At 33.4% G+C, this 18,928-nt stretch overlaps 2 protein-coding genes, 3 long non-coding RNA genes and 1 other non-coding gene across 16 annotated transcripts; 3 read left to right on the top strand and 3 right to left on the bottom strand.

Moving 5' to 3' along the window:
• The first annotated feature begins 80 nt into the window (after window positions 1–80).
• LOC100745341 (probable 28S ribosomal protein S26, mitochondrial) lies at window positions 81–13,848 on the top strand. 4 transcript variants are annotated; one of them, XM_024368497.2, is made up of 4 exons: window positions 81–306; window positions 390–671; window positions 802–1,002; window positions 13,420–13,848. In XM_024368497.2, the coding sequence occupies exons 2-4, from the start codon at window positions 427–429 to the stop codon at window positions 13,544–13,546; spliced, it is 573 nt and encodes a 190-aa protein (XP_024224265.1). In that variant the 5' UTR covers window positions 81–306; window positions 390–426; the 3' UTR covers window positions 13,547–13,848. The 4 variants fall into 4 exon arrangements, with proteins under 4 accessions (XP_024224265.1, XP_003490602.1, XP_012242548.1 ...); XM_003490554.4 differs by lacking the exon at window positions 13,420–13,848 and having other exon boundaries at window positions 82–306; window positions 802–1,300; XM_012387125.3 differs by lacking the exon at window positions 13,420–13,848 and having other exon boundaries at window positions 126–306; window positions 393–671; window positions 802–1,300.
• LOC100745462 (mothers against decapentaplegic homolog 4) lies at window positions 3,874–9,356 on the bottom strand. 7 transcript variants are annotated; one of them, XM_012387118.3, is made up of 12 exons: window positions 9,243–9,356; window positions 8,884–9,089; window positions 8,641–8,789; window positions 8,278–8,557; window positions 7,838–8,095; window positions 6,827–6,967; window positions 6,431–6,619; window positions 6,196–6,369; window positions 5,877–6,131; window positions 5,525–5,806; window positions 5,303–5,433; window positions 3,874–5,213 (listed from the first exon to the last, which is right to left on the bottom strand). In XM_012387118.3, the coding sequence occupies exons 2-12, from the start codon at window positions 8,948–8,950 to the stop codon at window positions 5,133–5,135; spliced, it is 2,007 nt and encodes a 668-aa protein (XP_012242541.1). In that variant the 5' UTR covers window positions 8,951–9,089; window positions 9,243–9,356; the 3' UTR covers window positions 3,874–5,132. The 7 variants fall into 7 exon arrangements, with proteins under 7 accessions (XP_012242541.1, XP_012242544.1, XP_012242542.1 ...); XM_012387121.3 differs by having other exon boundaries at window positions 6,431–6,589; window positions 9,160–9,324; XM_012387119.3 differs by having other exon boundaries at window positions 6,431–6,616; window positions 9,160–9,324.
• On the top strand, window positions 10,048–10,119 carry TRNAA-CGC. The gene has a single exon. It is a non-coding gene; the product is annotated as a tRNA-Ala (tRNA).
• Window positions 13,531–14,639, bottom strand: LOC112213057. Its single transcript, XR_002946933.2, has 2 exons — window positions 13,926–14,639; window positions 13,531–13,819 (listed from the first exon to the last, which is right to left on the bottom strand). It is a non-coding gene; the product is annotated as an uncharacterized LOC112213057 (long non-coding RNA).
• Window positions 14,640–14,836: 197 nt separating this feature from the next.
• LOC117151803 lies at window positions 14,837–16,084 on the top strand. Its single transcript, XR_004461932.1, has 3 exons — window positions 14,837–14,916; window positions 15,740–15,809; window positions 16,012–16,084. It is a non-coding gene; the product is annotated as an uncharacterized LOC117151803 (long non-coding RNA).
• LOC117151802 lies at window positions 15,656–18,897 on the bottom strand. Of its 2 annotated transcripts, XR_004461931.1 has the most exons (3): window positions 17,829–18,897; window positions 17,510–17,665; window positions 15,656–17,431 (listed from the first exon to the last, which is right to left on the bottom strand). It is a non-coding gene; the product is annotated as an uncharacterized LOC117151802 (long non-coding RNA). The 2 variants fall into 2 exon arrangements; XR_004461930.1 differs by having other exon boundaries at window positions 15,656–17,665.
• Between the last annotated feature and the right edge of the window lie 31 nt (window positions 18,898–18,928).

The raw sequence follows: 18,928 nt of genomic DNA on the forward strand, positions 1-18,928 counted from the left end.
AACAAATTATGTGTATATATACATATTGTAAATTTACACACACATGCGCGCATGCACACAATATAATTCTTTCTTTTTTTTAATTAAATTGAAATTAATACATATACGTGATGCTTCATGGGTTGGATGTCGCTTGGTACAGAAACGACATCTAGATAATAAAGAGGTTGAAGATAAATTTTCTCGCAATAACATGTTTCTAACCTAGTTCGATTATAATGTTATGTAGATAAAAATGTTTTAAAAAAACATAAATTTTGTTAATGCCATAAACATAAAGGTATACATTATTAGTTACAGTAAAATGTAAGACAATTATAAATACTATAATAAGTTCTAAAGTTTAAGTATATGTTTTATAACATATTACAATCATATGTTTCTTTTAGAAGAAATTACATTATAATAGAAAATTAATTTAACATAATGATACGACCCTCAGTGGCACTTAGCATCAATACACTGACAGTAAGAAATTTAAATGCTTACGATCATATAATATCCAATGGACCCCATATTCAATGTGTAAGGTGGAAGAGAAAACCAATTTGGTTACCAACAGCAAAATCAAAGTTGTTTAGAATACCAAATAGACCAGTTATACCTATAGAGGAATATAATGAACTGAAACGTTTGCATAATAATTACAAAACATTAATGAAATCTATAATGTATGTAAAATTTCCTTATTTTATATATTATAGTTGATGGGTCATTATAAATAATATGTAATATGTAGTATTATTTATGATAATATAACAACTACAATATATAAAATAAGGAAATATACTTTTGTCTTAGGTCTTTCTTTGTTGAGAAACATAAGGAAGTACAAGTATCTTTGGATACGAGTGTTGTACAAAAAAATATGCAGAAAGATTTTGAAATATGTTGTTCTATAAATGATAAATGGAATAAAGAAGTGGCTATGATACGAGAGGAAAGATTAGCTCGAGAAGGGAAAGCTCGCCAAGAAGAAATTGCCAGAAGACTACAAGCAAAGTATGAAAGAGATTTGAAATTACAAATGAAAATAGATGAAGAAATCAAAAAAGCGAAAGAAGAAGCTCAAACATTTATTACATCTAAAAATATTGATGAAGCTATCCTCAGTGCACTAGAAAATATTATAGACCATAATATTGCAATTGATCGCAATGGTAACTTTTATAAAGACAAACCTAAAGAAAATGAATCATCTACTGTATCGAGTTCATTAAGTTAAAATAAGTGTTATATTGTCAACTACATGTATTGCAATAAATAATTTCCGTTAATAAACAGAAGTGTTTGGTAGCTACATTTGTATATTTACTTTTCTCCTATATTCAATTCAGTACATTTTTGTCTAATTCACAGAATATGTTTATTGAAAATGATCATGTATAATGTAATGTATTTATAATATACAATAACAAAAAGCTTGTAAACACATCCATTCAAGGTCTGTAAGCATATGTGCTTTACAATATGGTATACAGGCATTGCATTAACTATCGCTTATTTCCTGTTTATCCATACTGTTGCAACTTATACTTAGCACATATGTGCACAAATTTTTTTAACAATCTAATAATGTATTATCGTCATACAGTTTTACATAAAAATGTTTTATGGCTAAAAATCATTATACAATTCTTCACATGATGCTTAGATTTTTAATATTCACTGAAATATCGTAACTCCAACATCAGGAAATTCTATACCTGAATGAGACTGTGTTTTAACATACGGTTTAAAATGTTTATATGCGTTTCTACTTGCATTATGTATTGCGACGTACTTGTTAAGAATAATTACTTTTACATTTCGTATATATATATTCGTAACATATCATGATGTAATCGTGTCGTCGAAATATCTTTGGTTTAAATATACACAATTTGTTTGAAAAACAAACAATGACAGTTTAATCGCCGCTTTGCAACCAAATTCCAAGAATTATCGAAAATATAAGAATAATATGTATATTATGAAAACGATTCGCGTCTAAATTCAACTGTAAAACCTAGTAAAAAAAGTGTATAAATCTATTATTTTACAATTTTTTAAAATCATGAGTAGCAATTATAAACGTATAATTCTATATTTATTGTACGTGCTTATGTATATGCTTCTAAAGTTTAAGAGAACAAGTCTTTGACTTTCAAAATCTGTAATTAATAATGAAGCCTTCTATTAAAATGGAAGTAAAATCAATATTAATAAATAACCACAGGAAATGATCAATAACAATCAAACAAACGTAACAAATCTCCTCACTTGACTGAAACGTTATTTATAAGACATTGAATGGCAAAGGTAGATATAAAGAAAACGATATAAGTATAGGCTTCGACATTGATTGCAATATGAAGCAAATTGTTAAGATTCTTAAATAGCAAGATATACTGTATATACTACCCTGATAAAAGTGAAAGAAAAAGCAATAATAATTATAGTATCTGTTATTAAATTACCATTATCATTTTTCAATCGCAAACATAAATTACATAGGCATTTTATTTACTTTTACAACTATTAATTATGGTATCTTTGACGTGAGACTGGGCTATTGCACTTTGATACCATTTTCAATATATGTAAGAAACTATTGTTCAGAGGCATTGTTAAAACATCATATGAACACGTTTGTAGAATATTTCCCATAATAAAGTTTGTAAGTTTTAGATTGTATCCTGTACATCAATTTTTTTCTTATCTCATATTCTATTTCAGAATACTATAATTAGTTTCAAACGCATCAATTTTTACAATCCACTTTTTACGTTCTTATATAGATTTAATTTAGCTTAATTTAGATGTACAAATTTTTATTCTGGGTCTTGTAAAATCTATGGTTATAGGACGTACTGAAGCACCACAATTTAAAGATGTGTTGCATTCGTATTTTACGAGTTTGGTAAAAATATAGGATTTATAAAAACTTTTAATCCTGTTTGTTATTCTGTGTATGGTAATATATGAAAATGATGGCACATGTGTTTCTAAAGCGAACTTGGCGTTAAGTATGTTTAAACATGATTTTTCCGTTTTATTTGAGCTTCATACCTTTGATTTAGAGAAAAAAGAAGGATATAATTTATGTTTCGTGCATTTTATCGCTAAAATATAGCCTTTGTAAAAATTTAGTTAATAATATTATTCTTCACTTCGATCGTCATTAACAAATGCACATCCTTTTGTTACTCCTACTATACAACATTTTCATTTTTTAATCTCCTTTTTTTTATTTCTTTAAGATGTGTTTTTTAATGATGTTAAAGACTATCTCTTTTCAACCTTGTTTTCATTATAAAAGGTAACATGTAACTTCACATAATAAGAATAAAACATCTCACAATAACTCAATACTTGCTTAATCAAGAATAACCCATTCTTTACTTGCAACATGATGCACATACATGTGTCTATATGTACAAAATTCTACTCGTTTTTTTATCAATGAGAATGATCTTGATTAAGTATGACATAGAAAATATGAGGATAATGTGAACACAAACAGCTAAATAATCTCTACTCAATTACAAAAAAGAAGCAAAAATTCAGAATAGTATAATGTGCACCAATTGATAAAAATAAACAGTAAACTTTTCTCATTACCTAAAATAAGTGAAAAGAAGATAAAATGTCGATATGCGTACATATGCGCTTACATGTATGTCTATATATATACATATTACATATGGACATATGTATATATATATATTATATATGTACATATGTATATATATACATACATACATACATATAATATGTATATATATACACGGATAGGTATAAAATTTGGTCAACGTTTTCTCTGTACGATAATATTATCAAATATAGCATATATATAAGAATATTTTGTACGAATATAGAATAATAAAATGGTTGATAAACAGTAAGTATAATTATTCAACAAGTACTAATAGTGGTATGATAATAGTAGTAACATTGGTGGTTGATTAGAAGAATTATATCGTACCACATTTTAAATATTTTCATCTTGTCTCACCACCAACAACTATACTAATAATTATAATAATACTAACTATCAGATTAATTCATGTCCTTACAGTAAAAATAATAATAAAAAAGGGCAGACACGAAACATCATTACAAATCAAACACTGCAGGTATATACGTAGTGATACTTTTTGGCTGTAAAGTATAAAATAGATAACAATATAGAAGGTTGCTCTAACAACATAGTATCAAACTACTGTCAGTACAACCGATACTGATATAATAAAAATATGCTTTTCTAATGCAATTTTTTCAATATTTAATTGCTCCCATTAACATTTCACTATGCAAACTCCTTTCATTAAATTTCTTTCTGATTACATCCTACAGCTTCTTTGACACTAGATTGACATAGATTTATATAATGGCTTATATAATATTTATCGCAGTATTTCTATATACTAAAGCTGTTATCCGACAGTACTTTGAAACATATTGCATTCTTAGAAAACCTTCCTACTGTTCATATACATGTATGTATGTAATCCATTTTTTTTACTGTTGTTATATTTGACGTTAACAGTGAATTTAAAATTTACCGTCATTCTTTAATTAAGATGTACTTAATATGCTTATGCTATCTTACAAAGCTAATCTCAAAAAACGAGATTATGACTATTAATGTTTCCAAAAGTATCACGTTTTACCCACGCATTTTGCTGAGCTCACCAGGCCATGCCGTAGAAAATGTATTTATCCCCTTAAATCAGATAACGACTACCTATTAAAATAGAAGTCTTTCGTTCTACCCACACTTCATGTAGATGCACTCCTTTTTTCTCAAAAAATAATTTTTCACAATGAAAAATAATATCTCCTTTGCAAAACGTTTGTACGTTGACGGTAATGCAAGGCCGTGGCACACATTTTATTCTACGCGGTAAATCATGTGTGTAAAATATATAAAAAATGTCAATAAAAACCTCGAGTAATGTTTTCATTTGGATTTACAATTCACACTATTTCATTTGAACCAATATTATATCTTGTTGACTTTTTTCAAAACCTTTAACGACAATATTGTATGTGTATGCATTTTATATATATTTTGCACACCTGATGCAGAGTTTGTAGTAATGTGATGTCTTTTTTGAAATAAATGTATTATCCAAAATTAAATAAAATTATTCAATTCCCCGTGGACCATCTATTGGCATAGTATGCAAGACTTCATCCAGCAATTGAAGGGCTCGATGTAAGTGCACCTATATCAGATACACAACTTTATTCCTTTTTAATTCTTAGAATAATTTACGATTAATGTGGATCAACCAAATTTAAAATTTGTGTATACCTCTATCCAGCATGGAGTTTCTTTTATACTTTGTCGTGGATAATCAGGACCCCAACCCTTTACGAAACTTAAACGCAAAATGCAAAGTCGTCGAAGATCATCTACACCTATTCCTGCTGCTGCACTAAGACCTGTATTATGTTATAGAGTTTATTATATTAACTAAAAGAATTAAATATATGAATATATAAAACATCATTAATATTATTTTAGTATACTAACTTTTCGTAATTGGTGCACCGTGCGTTAAGTGTCCCGCTACAGCTGCCGCTTGTGCCGCAGCTGCGGCTTGTGCAGTAGCGGCCTGTCCTCTCATTTGCTTATGACATTGCCGTAAATCAAAGACTTTAATATATGCAGCGGGATAAATTTTATGCACAGCGTCACCGGGTGCACGACCTGCTTCCCTGTCTAAATAATAAGACTGTACAAAAACACTGTGTTCACTTTGGCATCTTAACCAAACGTCTCCTTCGCCCCTTAAATCTAACACAACTCCTTTTCCTGAAAAGTTTATGACAATGCAGTTATTATTATGAAGACTAAAAATTAAGGAAGTAGTAATTTATTATACCTATATGAAGACGAGCTTTTTCGCTTTGTTCTGTTCTGTGTACATTACTCAAAGCTCCTAAGCAAAATCTATTACCGCCGCTTGGATCGACATAACCATCGATTGTTACGGTAGGGCAACCGCTGCTTACTTTAAACGTTTCGCCTACTTGAGTATCTAATTCAAAGTAACCAACTGAACACCAATATTCTGGTGCTGGCTGTGTAGATAATAAACCACCAATGTTTCCACCTACTTCACCTCCATGGCCACCCCCTAATAAAAATGTCAGTTATGATATTGTTAGAATACTGTAACATAATGTTTATCATTAACTCACAATAGGAGGTAGGATGAAGATGTCTATGATCTGGAGGCTGCATACTTTGAGTATATGTAAGAGTATTAGGTCCAGTCCACTGTGGTGCTCCTGAATTATAAGCAGCTGTACCTACTGGAAATCCACTTGGATGATGAAGGTGTACAGGTGATACAGGAGAATTTTGACCTTCACCTGTTAAAAAAGCAAATTATATTTAACAAACATTAAAGGATGACTGATTGAGATTGCATACCTAAGGATGCTGCTAATGCATCAACAGTAGGTGGTTGATTAAGATCTTGAGGAGGTGTATTTGTTCCATAAAATGTTTCAGTGGATTGTCCTTGTGAAGGGCTCAGTATCTGTGCCCCACTGCCTCCACTAGATGTACTCAATGACTGCTGTTGGCTACCTACGGTGTGACTCATTGGATGTACTACTGCTGCAAAATTAAATGTAACTCGTACACAATACAGGCAACATAACATAAAATATCAATTAATTCAAACTTTGGCCAGAATTTCTGAAATTAATTACTATGTAAGATTACTACGAATTTTTATAAAATTAGCACAAAGCAACAAAAATTAACTGGCAAGTAGACAGAAAATATTGTAGAATATAAGAAAGCATTCTATTATATACGTACGATGATGTATGTTACGTGTTGTAGGATGATGAGGTGTAGGAATCCAGGTTTGTCTGGGGCAATTATTGTCATCCAATTTATTGTGTGGATTACCACCATTATTCCCTCCCCCATTACTGCCAAACATACCCTCACCACTAGCTGTGCCAAACAATAAAAGGAAAAAGAAAGAATAAAGCTAAAATGAAATCAAACTAGCAACGCAAAGTAATTCTAAATAAAGCAATATTAATAAAAGACTTGCAGGGAAATAAAATAAAACCTCCTAACAATATAATACTGCAATAATAAAGCTCCTTATTCATATATTTTAGTGCATTTATATCAATTGCCTTATACAGGTTTTGATCATGCTTTTTTTAAATAAATCAACACACTCAATATTTGAAAACACATTTATAGACTAAATTATAAAAATATTTTAATATACTTAAAAATCTGATTATTTCACTAATATAACGGTACATGAATCAAAGGACAACGCGAATCGAGGACGACTTTTGTTGTTTTACTGTGGGACACTGATGAAGCCTTGAAACATAACGACAAATAAACACCGGGCAAAACAATACCGCCATTACATATAATCGTCGAAGAAAGACGAGTTTGAATTTTCCCACTCTCCTCCAACCAAAATAAATAAACAGACGTGATCGCGTGCGAGTCAGTATCGACAAAGTTATCAAGAGTTATCTACCGAATTATCAACGCATATCTAGTAAGCATCTATCAAATATTAATTAACAATCTTATTTCGTAATTTATAAACTGTACCAGCGACTTAGCGAATATAGCCTGTTAACTTATTCATCATTTTAAATATATTTGACGGTTTCAACAACACGCAATAAGTTTTAATAAATCTCTCGACGAAACATCCGTTATACAAATCCTCTCCACACTAATAAATACTACAAACACATACATTTTTAGTACATAATTATTAAAAGATAACATTTTTATATGGAACAATTATATTTCTCAAAAAATAAACAAAGTATTTTTACTTACTTGGATTAGGCGGTGCTAGACCTGGTATAAAAGTCTGTTGAGATGGCTGAGTGCTATTAGACGAAGTGGGTTGAGCAGGTGGATGATGTTGAATAGTTTGGTTCATTTCTCCATCAACATCCATTGCGGATCCTACTGCTCCAGCTGCTGCACTTCCTCCACCACCAACTGAATATTCATCTTTGACTAATCTACCACCTGGTCCTACCCCTACTCCTGATTGCAGAGTTAGTCCAGATAGGTCTGTAAAGAACGGGTCTGTGCGGGGAAACCAACCCATTCCATCATACACCAAGGCCACAACAATAAATCATTTACACTTATGGTGCTACAAATGAATTCATAGAAGCTTTGCAAAGAAACAACGCAATGAAAAGAATATTGATCGAAGCATGTGATCTGTCTATGAAAACAAGTAAAAAATATATTTCATGACATACCTATGCCAGGAGATACAACTCTCTCATAGTGATATGGATTTACACATACAGAATCACATTTTAAGTCAAAAGCAAATTGGCAGTACTTGACGTGTTTCAATTCATTCTTGTGTAAATCCGGCCATCTCCAGATTCGAGCATAAATAACATGTGGGAAACCCTTACGACCAGCAACTTGTAGCCTACCATCTAGAGTTCTTTGTATCGTAACACATTTACTGGGATGAGCTCCATTTGTAGTAATAGCAGTTATTAAGCTATCTAATTCATCTCGTTTCTCCTAAGAATAGGAATTATATCATAAATACTAACCAAATTCTTTGGGATGTATGATAAATTTAGGAGTTAGGGAGTAACACATACCTTAAGCTTTTTAACCAATGACTCAATAGCTCTCTTACTAAATCCTTCACTTTCACCTCCTTGACGATGACACATGAGAGAATGTACAATACTTAAACAAGCATCCGCACTTGTCGGTGCACTAGGAGCAATTCCAGTCATTTCTCTCACTATATAAAAACATTTATATTAAATAATAAAGATGAATATTCGCTATATCGAAGAAATATGAAAATCTAAGGTATTTATATTGTTAGAACTTACATTCTGGATTAGGTTGCATTGGGGGCGAGGGATACAGATGACCTCCCCCGCCCGCCAATCCGACCATGTCTGTGAAAGCCGTGGCGAATACCGTTCCAATTCTTCGATTGAGACACTACTCTTAATCTTAGTTTCGACGTGTTCAAATTTTTATGACTGACCATCTAGCAATGATCTACTAGCCATGTGTCATAGATGTGGGTTCGCTGAAAGTGGGAAATAGATAAACAAGTTGAAAGCGATCAGTTACAAAATATTAAGAGCCAGAAAACAAACCTTATCGGTTGGCGAATTAATAGAAGTAAGGAATACACGAAATAACTAAAAATAATTAATGAAATCGCTTTACGATGACGTACCGTGTACTGACAGTTACTTCGAGTAGGACGCTGCTAGTTTTTTTCGGAGGTTAGATTGAATTGTTGCGACATCAGTAGAACCTGGCAGAACCGCACTTATCTCTAGTATCTAAATCCACAATTGGTGAAGCGACTAAAGCGCCAGACTAATGCACAAGTTTTCAATGTTCGCATCCAGTCTCATAGATCTCTCTTTTTCTGTGTAAGACATACTAAATATTCCTATATATACTATCGTTTTAAGTTTGATCTATGATTTCTACTCACTACCTCAAACAATACACGACGTACGGCGTACAATAATCGTAAGGTTGTGTATAACAGTATATGGTTCATACGGATCGAAAATTAAGGGGTGTATGAGATCGAATTTATTTCCATTCTTCCTCTGTTATGACTTTAGCTGAACTGTAAACTGATTTCATTAGTAAATTATAAATAAAGGTTTCAATAAGTGATACAAATATTAATAAAATATTTATTTATTGATGCTTAGTTAAATAAATATATACATACATAAATGTAACGTTTATTTAACTTTATCTTGATTACATAATCAAAACTAATAAACAATGCGTTTTATTTGCTATATTTTTAATACAGAATGAGTATAAAAGTGAATAACTTTTTATTAAATAGTATTCCACATTTCAAATCTTTATAATAAGAGGGTAAAATATCAAGAATTACAGAAACATAGAATGTACAACTTACTTTGTGATAAATATTAGAAGCAATAGAATTTTTCTCATTTAAATAATAACATCATAACATTTAGCTTATATAAAATGTTTAGTGCATAACCGGGGGTGTAACTCAGTGGTAGAGTGTCTGCTTCGCATGCTGAAAGTCCTGGGTTCAAATCCCAGCTCCTCCAAGTGAGTTATTTTTTTTTTTTTCGTTTTCAATAACGAAATTTTATCATTTGTTGAATACATTTTTATGTAGTATTTTAGAATTTTTAAATATATATTTACATAAAATTATTACAAATGTAAAATAGAAACTGCGTTGTTGTTGTTATTATTATTATTATTATTATTATACTTGTATACACAAATAACTGCTTTATATACATTTAGACGTCGCCTGCGAAATTTTACTTTGAATAAGTCGTTCAATGCATGATTCGAAAGATAGATGTGAGTCCGGACCCATTGATAAGCACTTGAGCAGCAGGAGATATGGTAATTTCTAACCCAACCTAGTCACTCCTGCGGCACTAGTACTTATGAACAAGACAGGATTAACTTCCGATGTATCGTAGTCCTTCCATTGTTACGATAGTTATACGATCCTCTTGATGAAGCAATGATGGTCCCTATAAATTATCATATAAAATTAATCATTTAATTTATTTAATTTCAAATTGTTTTAAAGGAAACCTTAATTTAAATGTATAATTAGGCGATTAAAAGAAAATTGAATTCATCGATTAACAGACAATTAAGCAGGCCGAGGCAGGTCTTAATATAACGTGCCCACGTTTCCTTATAATTTAACGCAAGATTAGATAATCGGCAGAAGAATACGGCTCATAGATATTGCATGACACATTCACTACGTGCACATTGCAATCATTTTACGAAACGGATAGAAATCTTAAGTCAATTGAATTAGCCTATTTATGAAATACATCTTACAAACAAATACATCCTTGTTTGCAACATTTTCTATATCTACTTATTCAATCTAGTTATTAAGTTTTTTCCTGCTTCAGATATAAATATCTATTTTATTATTATATCTACTTAATATTACATTTATTCCAAGAAATTTAATTTAAAAAAGGGGAAGAAAAAATCTCAAAGTATATAATGTATAGTTACACGAATGAAACCGATAGTGATAAAATCATTACAAAGCAGTACGGATAGTAATAAGATATACGTTATAATTATTAGTCCGGACGTGGTACCGTACACTATATATCGTATATACTATAATGATGCGATGACACACAGTGGTACTCATTGAAGCGACCTCGAGTAGTCATTAAAGTCGCCCACTATCTCAGTCTCTTTGTTCTTTCTTCTTCTGTTCGTCTCCGAAAAAATTTCGAGTTTCCTCGTCGTAACGTCGATTCTGCATTAAGATCTGTTGTTTCTATCTCGAAAATTTTTATGCTTCCCATATACAATTTATTCTACTCTATCTTTATTTTATTACCAAAAACGCTTCTAAGAATATCCTAGAACTGCACAAGCGCTCTATTGACAGTTTCAATTATGACGTGTTCTTGTTACGATTGAAACACCATAGAGTAAATTAGATTTTACTAATCTTTTCATATAAATTATACTGCAAAATAGAAAGATAGACGGATCACTCACTGGACATTGGACATTCTTATGTAAAATATATTTTTTTTCAAAATGTATAAGATATAACTTATGCTACAAAAAAAAAAAAAAAAAAAATAGATCGGTTACCGTGAATCTATTTTGCAAAATAGAAAGGTAGATTATTGTAGACCTTGGAAATTGCAAAAAAAAAAAGTACGCACGGTATAATAAAATTGCGTTTCTATGTAAAAAATCGAGAATGAGATCGGGAACAAAACGAAGCAAAGAACTTGAGGATTGGAAGTAATATCGCGCACGGAAATGTGTGTACGCACGATAGAGAGAGGGAGTCTACAATCGAATCTTTGATTTCTCTGCCCCGCGACCCTGCTTAACGCTTCTCGTTTCATCAAACACCGTATTCATCGTTCGCCTCCATGGTATGATTCGAGGTTGGTGAACGATTTTTTCCATGGAACTTCTGTAGAACTTCGAGCAGATATTCATATACTATCGAAGCTTAGAAAAACGATTCGAACAATGATCGGTCTTTCTTCGAGTAGTTCAGTACTTGAAAAAGCAGAACGAAAAGAACATGCAGGACGTTTGTTCCAGACAGTTAAAAATGTAAAGTGGCCACAAGCCAAAGAGGATTATTTCGATGTTGCGGCCGTTGCGGATTCAGCTGGACGCGAACGCATGTTGCACACGCAACATGCGTAGTTTCAGTGGATTGTTTTTTCGATATTCGTCGGCTCAGACGCGCCAAATGAGAAAGTATGCTACAATGAAAGAAGATGGTTAGAAGAAGAGAAAAGGCAGATGAACAAAAACCTATAAAACATAAACAAAACTATGCAGAAATAGTGTGAGATTCATAGAAAAGGGAAAGAGATCGCGAGATCGAATGGGATGGAGGGGATAACAGAAAAACGGGAGGAGCGAAGAGGAAAGGAGAATATCACCAATTAACGCTAATTTCTGTTAATGTCGGCTCCCTCTGGGTATTCGTGAAATAACTCGTCAACTTATTAGGCTACGATGCACAAATTGTGGGTGGATGAACAGAGAAGAAATTCTAAGAAATGAACAGGGGAAATGCTCTTCAAGTGGCAAAGTCTGCGACGATTCTTTATAAAAATTCGCGGAGTCTCGGAAAGCGTGATTTCTGTCTCAGCCCTGCGACCAAAAATGTTCTATTTTAAGAGCGGCGCGTTTCGAATTAAGATCGAGATACTTTACGATTTTTCCGTAGCTTGTACTGCTACAACTTTCGATGCATAGAAATTACGTCATTTTTAAACGAGATAAAGAAACTATGACAATGTGAAAGAAGCGAAGAAATATTTTATTAAAGCCCTATAAAGGAACCTCTTGTGTTTTAAAGTCTTGATATTTGGATTCTAGGCATTCGATAATTTTCTTCGAGGCTCCCGGTTCTCGTGTTCTATACTATCGTTCGAGAGGGGTCAAGAAGTCGCGACGATAAAGCCTAACCACGCACGCTGCGTGCCATTACATTTTCAGAATAACAAAATGTCTCCAATTACGTTTCCTCCCAATCTGTTAGACACCAAAGTCGTCGTGCCTCTAACACACACTCGACAATACGAGAGAATCGCTTGTTTTCGCAGAACGTTTCGTCTCTTTTATCGTTTCCGCGATTGTTACGCGGGGCATATCGCATCGGTCTTCTTTTTCTCCTCGCTTCTTCTCGAGACTTCTGTTCTCGAGGTTTCACCGGGTGTCAGGTTGAAACGATACTTTGTGACGTTATTATGCGTGTGGTCACATGTGATCTCGTTTCTCGGATGTTGTAAGCCGAGCGCGAAAAATATGTTCCGAAGAAGTTTATCCAATTCGCGGATAAAGAGAGAGAGAAAGGGAGAAAGAGAGAGAGAGAGAGAGAGAGAGAGAGAGAGAGAGAAAAGACCTAGGGGGATCGCGCATCTGTTAGGATTTCCAGGTTTCATTGGACAATCGAAAGAAGATAAGCCGATCGGTCAACTATGTAGATGAATTTTTATTAGATTAGAAAGCGTTTCTCGTAAAACCATATATTAATAGAGGAATACTTATCGGATGTGGTTTTAGCGGTTAGGAGTTAATCTTGTTTGCGTGAGATCGTGAATGTATTTGTGAGGAAAATAAGAATAATGTTTCTCTTATGTACATATATATCTAAAACAATCGGATCCTCATTACGCTGGACAATCAATTCCCTACGGCGTGAAGCACGTGATCGGTGTTACTCGAAAGCTTTTACGAGATACAACGATATTCCATGTAAAGCTGTAAAATATAATATATTATATTGCAAACCAGTGATTCCTAATTCTATTTAATGGTAAAACGCATTTTAATTTTCATATAAAAAGTATATGTACGTATGTATTACTTGACTACGCGATGTTCAAAGAAATCGTGTTTAACTTGACTGAACAATTGGAGGAAATCTCATGACCTCTTAACTTCTATTTGACACTAGTGTTCATTGATGCGTTCTTTTGCACTTATTAATGCAACAACCTGGCGTGGTCAATTCTTCGGAATGATCCGATGTTCGTTAGAATCTTCTAATCTCATATTGCCGAAATCTTTCGGTAACACTACACTGCCGTTTCGAACGGATTCCGAGAAGGGTATCGAACTATCTCAAATTCAATCGATTAATGAAAAGTCGACGAGGAGATAAATACACGGTAATCACAAGAAACGATCTCGAAGGATCGAAATACGAACCGTCACTAGAAATAAATAAGCTTTATCATAAATGGAACGTGTACAATAAAATTTATATCGTTTCAAGCTTTGTCACGTGCTTCTCTTGCGTTTTGTACACAGTTTTCTTCCCGCACGCTCGTCGAATAACTATAAATAACGAAAAATTCCAAATTCGATTGAACAAACTGACAATGAGACTTCGACTTCGTTTGGTTTGGCGATTTCAAACATTTGCAAAGATCCGCCGCGCCAAAAAGGATAAATGGAAGTATCGCGATCTAAATCACTGAACGATTGTTAAAGAATGGCGAACTAGTAATTCATGACAAACGTTCATCTTTTTCTCACGCGATTCGTTTGTTTCACGAATTAAGAATTGTTTGGGAAGAGGCGAAAAAACACGCGCACGACACATGCATCACAACTGCAGACTGACGACTGAGCGATAAACTGTTCTTGATTGGCTTAATATAGTCGGACGAGCGCTGTAATTGGCCGCTCCTTGCCGCGCGGGAAATGATTGGTCAATTTAATCCTAGAAGCACGGTGCATTAAGCATTCAACCAGCGTTCAGTACCTATTAACGGTTCGCAAGAGAGGCACTGCCACTGCTACCGCCATGGTTTTCTGCACTGTGTGACGATACACCTAGTCACGGTGGTGGTGTATGGTTCTTTCTTTATCATCTTCTATATGTTATGGCCTCATCCGAAGTGTCTCCCCGTCTAACCCCGTCGTTTTCTCTTTTTTTTTCTCTCTCGCCATCGTTCCAAATCAATTTACCAATTGAAATCAGTGCCGGACAGTGAAGAATCGCGTCACTGAATGGTCCGCCAACCGACGGGCAATGTGCGTTCTCCCCTGTGCCTGCCTTCCACCGCTTGTTTTATCAAACCATTCACCGGCTCACCAAATCCTTATTGCCTTGCCTTGGCGCACGATTTGAATCGCGCGGCTGATGACACAACCTCTCTGTAACAGTGCTTTTCAACCTTTACTTACTGATCGAATTACACATATGTTCGAGATATGAACCATTTGATACGGAATTGTCGGTAAACGGAAATTGAAATCTACCACGGAAATGTGGTAACGTAAAATGAGACTCTTTATATAGAATAAAAGATACGTTCAACGATAAATTTGATAAAAAGAATATATATATATACTTTTGAAACGAGAGTCGCTGCGAGAATAGGGAATTATTTAAGATATAAAATAATATTAAATAACGTTAAAAACTTTTATTCTTTTATGGAATAAGATTTTATTTTTTGATGATTATATTTTGAATAACTACGTAAGTCGTGAGACGCGATGGAAAGCCTGTTTAATAATATAATAAAAGTAATCTAAGGATTTAAGAAATGCATTAAAAAACGCAAAAATTAATTTGCAATATAATTAATTTATAATTTTTTATTCATTTATAAAGTAAAACGAATATAAATTTCTTTATAAATTTTGGTATGACTTTCGTGGTGGCAGTTGAGAATCGCGGGCACGGGTGATGAAGCGTCCGAGACGTTGATTGGTCGAGAGGCTCCCTTCCGGTTTAGTAAGTATATTTTTGGTGGTGAGATTTCCCGCGCTACGATTATTCGTTTTCCGGATATATTTTAATTTTATAAGTGGAATAAGTGGCTTTATATATAGAATGAGTCGTTTAATATCGTAATAACAATTCATTTAACGATTGTGACGCGTTTAGAAACTTACCGTGAATTACAAGCAGAGTGAAATATATTTGAAATTTCCAGGACTACCATAACGAAATATTCAAGATGGTAGAACATTTTTAAACAATTCGTAAGTAGATTCAACATTAATTTACTGCTATTATTTTTGAAATATCGAATAAATTGAACTTAATCACGATTATACGATGTATGTACCCATCGAAATTATGGCATTTCTGTGTGAAAAGTAATCGTGCTGAGGTGAATTTCTAAATCATCATCTACGGCACTACTACTTAACAGACAGATCAGCACATTAAGGTAACGTGGTAGCCTCTCTCTAGCTCTTGTGTCCTCGACAATTGCCCGCTGACTGCGTTAGACGAAATGCAGACCCAAATATATACGTCTAAATGGGATTAAAGTTCGAATTTTCCATGGTCATTACTCAGACGATTTGTCCTATCTCGTTATGCATAAATTTTCTTTCGAGTTTACCTCCAAATTGAAGGAACTCGTCTGCTTTTTATAAAGAGAATCATACATATAATAGATCATCTCGATACATATATAAATGCAACTTCGTGCGTTTCGAGGCATCTGTCGGGAAGATAGCTTAATTTGCGAACATGACAACGAGTGTGTTCTTTTCCCGCCCGTTGTTACGGTCACAAGTCGAAATATCTTCGTCCTTAACCACTCTTACCTGAAAGAATCATCATATTTTTATTTCAAACTCTTTAACTCAACCCTGCTGCGATTCTCGAGCTTTTTACTTTTTAACCTCACTTAATTTTGGTCTTTGCCTATACCTTTAATTTTGATTTTCCAATTTCACTTTAGAGAAAGGAATTTTTAATGCTTTAAGAAAACTATTAGTATACAATTGAAACGGGAAATCATACGTGACAGTAGCGGTTTTCTTTTATATGAGTATTTTAAAGCGGTCACGTTGGAAGCAATTATTTTTATATATAGCTCCTTTTTTAAGAAATATTCTAGTAATAGAAAAATACGATTCGTTGACTCAAAAATGCAGCAAAGTTAAAATACATATATGCGACAACGCTGTGTAAATTGTATATACATGCGTCGTTCTCACAGCATTACTTTAAATATTATCGCTTATGCAAAGTATGTATGAAGACAACTTCGAATAGATTTATCAGTTCAAATAGTTGGTCATAGTGTGAATCATCGGTAACCAACATTTTCGGTTGTTTTCATTGTTGGTACTATCTATATCTATACAAATATCAAGGTTTGGAAATCGTATCGTTAGTAGAGCAATTACTAATTGATCGAAGGACCGTGAGTAGGTCCAGTCGTGCAAATTGACGAAGAATGACGATGGTCGTATAGAGTTTAATGGAGGAAAAGGACAGCTTGTTGATTAATGTGTGCACGCGGTGTGCCCCTATGCCGCAGAATGTGCTCCTGTACAACCGTCAGCTTGCACTTGGGAATAGTTTGGTCATTTCGTGATAATCGTCGTCTCTGCCTGGATAGATTCACGCACAATTTTCTCATGCGGGTCCATTTTACTGATTTAAAGCAACTTACGCAGCGTGTAACGCACCTTTTATTAGTATACAATCCCTGTTAGTCTTTTCTTTCGTCGATGCCGATCCATTGTTCATCGATTAGACTAGCCTCGTGTCCCGTGAGATTTAAATAAAACATGGTTTAGTGGCTATTCTTCGTGCGTCTTCAAATTTACGATCAGAGATCTCTGCTATAATGAAATCAGTTCAAAAATCACTAGTATGTTTGGTTACTTTATTATTCGATAATTTGAGAAAAAACGGCACCTTATTCAGTTTTAAGTCATCACATATGTTTATATATTTTCCTTTTGAAAACGTATAAATAATGTCCGTAAATATCGTTACACTTACTTTTGGTTTATGGCACTTCGTTTTAGTTTATTCTTCCTAAGTTTCTTTAATACAGAAGCACAATTATACACAGTTTCGTTGCTCATCAATGCCTGTATAACGATTTAAGGTGGAATGAGCGTGCCATCGAAAATACACTTCGTAGCGTACAGAAGACACACGTGCACAGGTGTTTCCTGAAATCACGTGTGCCACATATGACTCTAAAATGATACCGTACTGCTTCTCGCAAGAGAAAATATATTTTATTCAACCTAGAGCAAAATAGAACTTCCGAATCTCTCAATTTATTAACGGAATTCTAAATTAAATGTATTACGATGTAAACATTCGGAACATAAGATTTAATAGTAACAAACATACAGAGTAGTTTTGAATTTGAAATATTATATCGGACTTTCGACTTGAGATTGGATTTGGCAAGCGTCTGAGTGAAATTTAGTGAATTTTCCCTGAATTTCCATGGAAATTCATGATTGAACGAGGGAATGGCCCCGGCCGAGTAATTTAGAAGAGTTTATTAAATTGGGTAGAATGCTGTGCGTAGGCCTACGCCGGATACTCGGAGAATGAATCTCATCCAACGAGAGGAAGTTCGAATTAACTCGAGCCACTGCCAAGGGGGTACGGCAGAACCCCATATACTATAAACTCTTGTCCCATTTATTCTTTGCACATTTATGCGTCATACACGACAGTCGTCGATGGAAAAATGTCGTTCCAATAACAACAAATTTCAAGTACTCTAAATCGATGTTAAATTGGTATATTATAAAAATGATAAAGTGGTTGATAAAATTTACAGTAGATTACGGATGTTTATGGAAATTCATATTTTTAACCTGGGAAGTTAAATAAGGATTTGTTTCGTCAACTAAATATTATATTTCTAATATTTTATATATCTGTACATATTATGTGCATCCACGGTATAGTACTTATAAAGTTTAAAGGTAGAAAATATAATAGAGAATTAAAATTTCGCTGGTATACGATAGAGCCACATGCTATAAACTTTTGTCCTATTTATTCTTTGTATCTGAATGTGATTGGTGGCAAATTTGTATAACAAAAACGATCGATGAAATTTAAAGTTCAAA

This window comes from Bombus impatiens, unplaced genomic scaffold, assembly GCF_000188095.3.
Source record: "Bombus impatiens unplaced genomic scaffold, BIMP_2.2 scf_0452, whole genome shotgun sequence".
Classification (NCBI taxonomy): Eukaryota; Metazoa; Arthropoda; class Insecta; order Hymenoptera; family Apidae; genus Bombus; species Bombus impatiens.

Coding starts and splice junctions, on each gene's coding strand:
- LOC100745341 (XM_003490554.4), top strand. CDS start 427: ATGATACGACCCTCAGTGGCACTTAGCATCAATACACTGACAGTAAGA. Junction 672..801: donor ACATTAATGAAATCTATAAT/GTATGTAAAATT, acceptor CTTTTGTCTTAG/GTCTTTCTTTGTTGAGAAAC.
- LOC100745462 (XM_012387118.3), bottom strand. CDS start 8,950: ATGGTCGGATTGGCGGGCGGGGGAGGTCATCTGTATCCCTCGCCCCCA. Junction 8,790..8,883: donor AATGCAACCTAATCCAGAAT/GTAAGTTCTAAC, acceptor GTTTTTATATAG/TGAGAGAAATGACTGGAATT. Junction 6,370..6,430: donor TGCATTAGCAGCATCCTTAG/GTATGCAATCTC, acceptor CTTTTTTAACAG/GTGAAGGTCAAAATTCTCCT.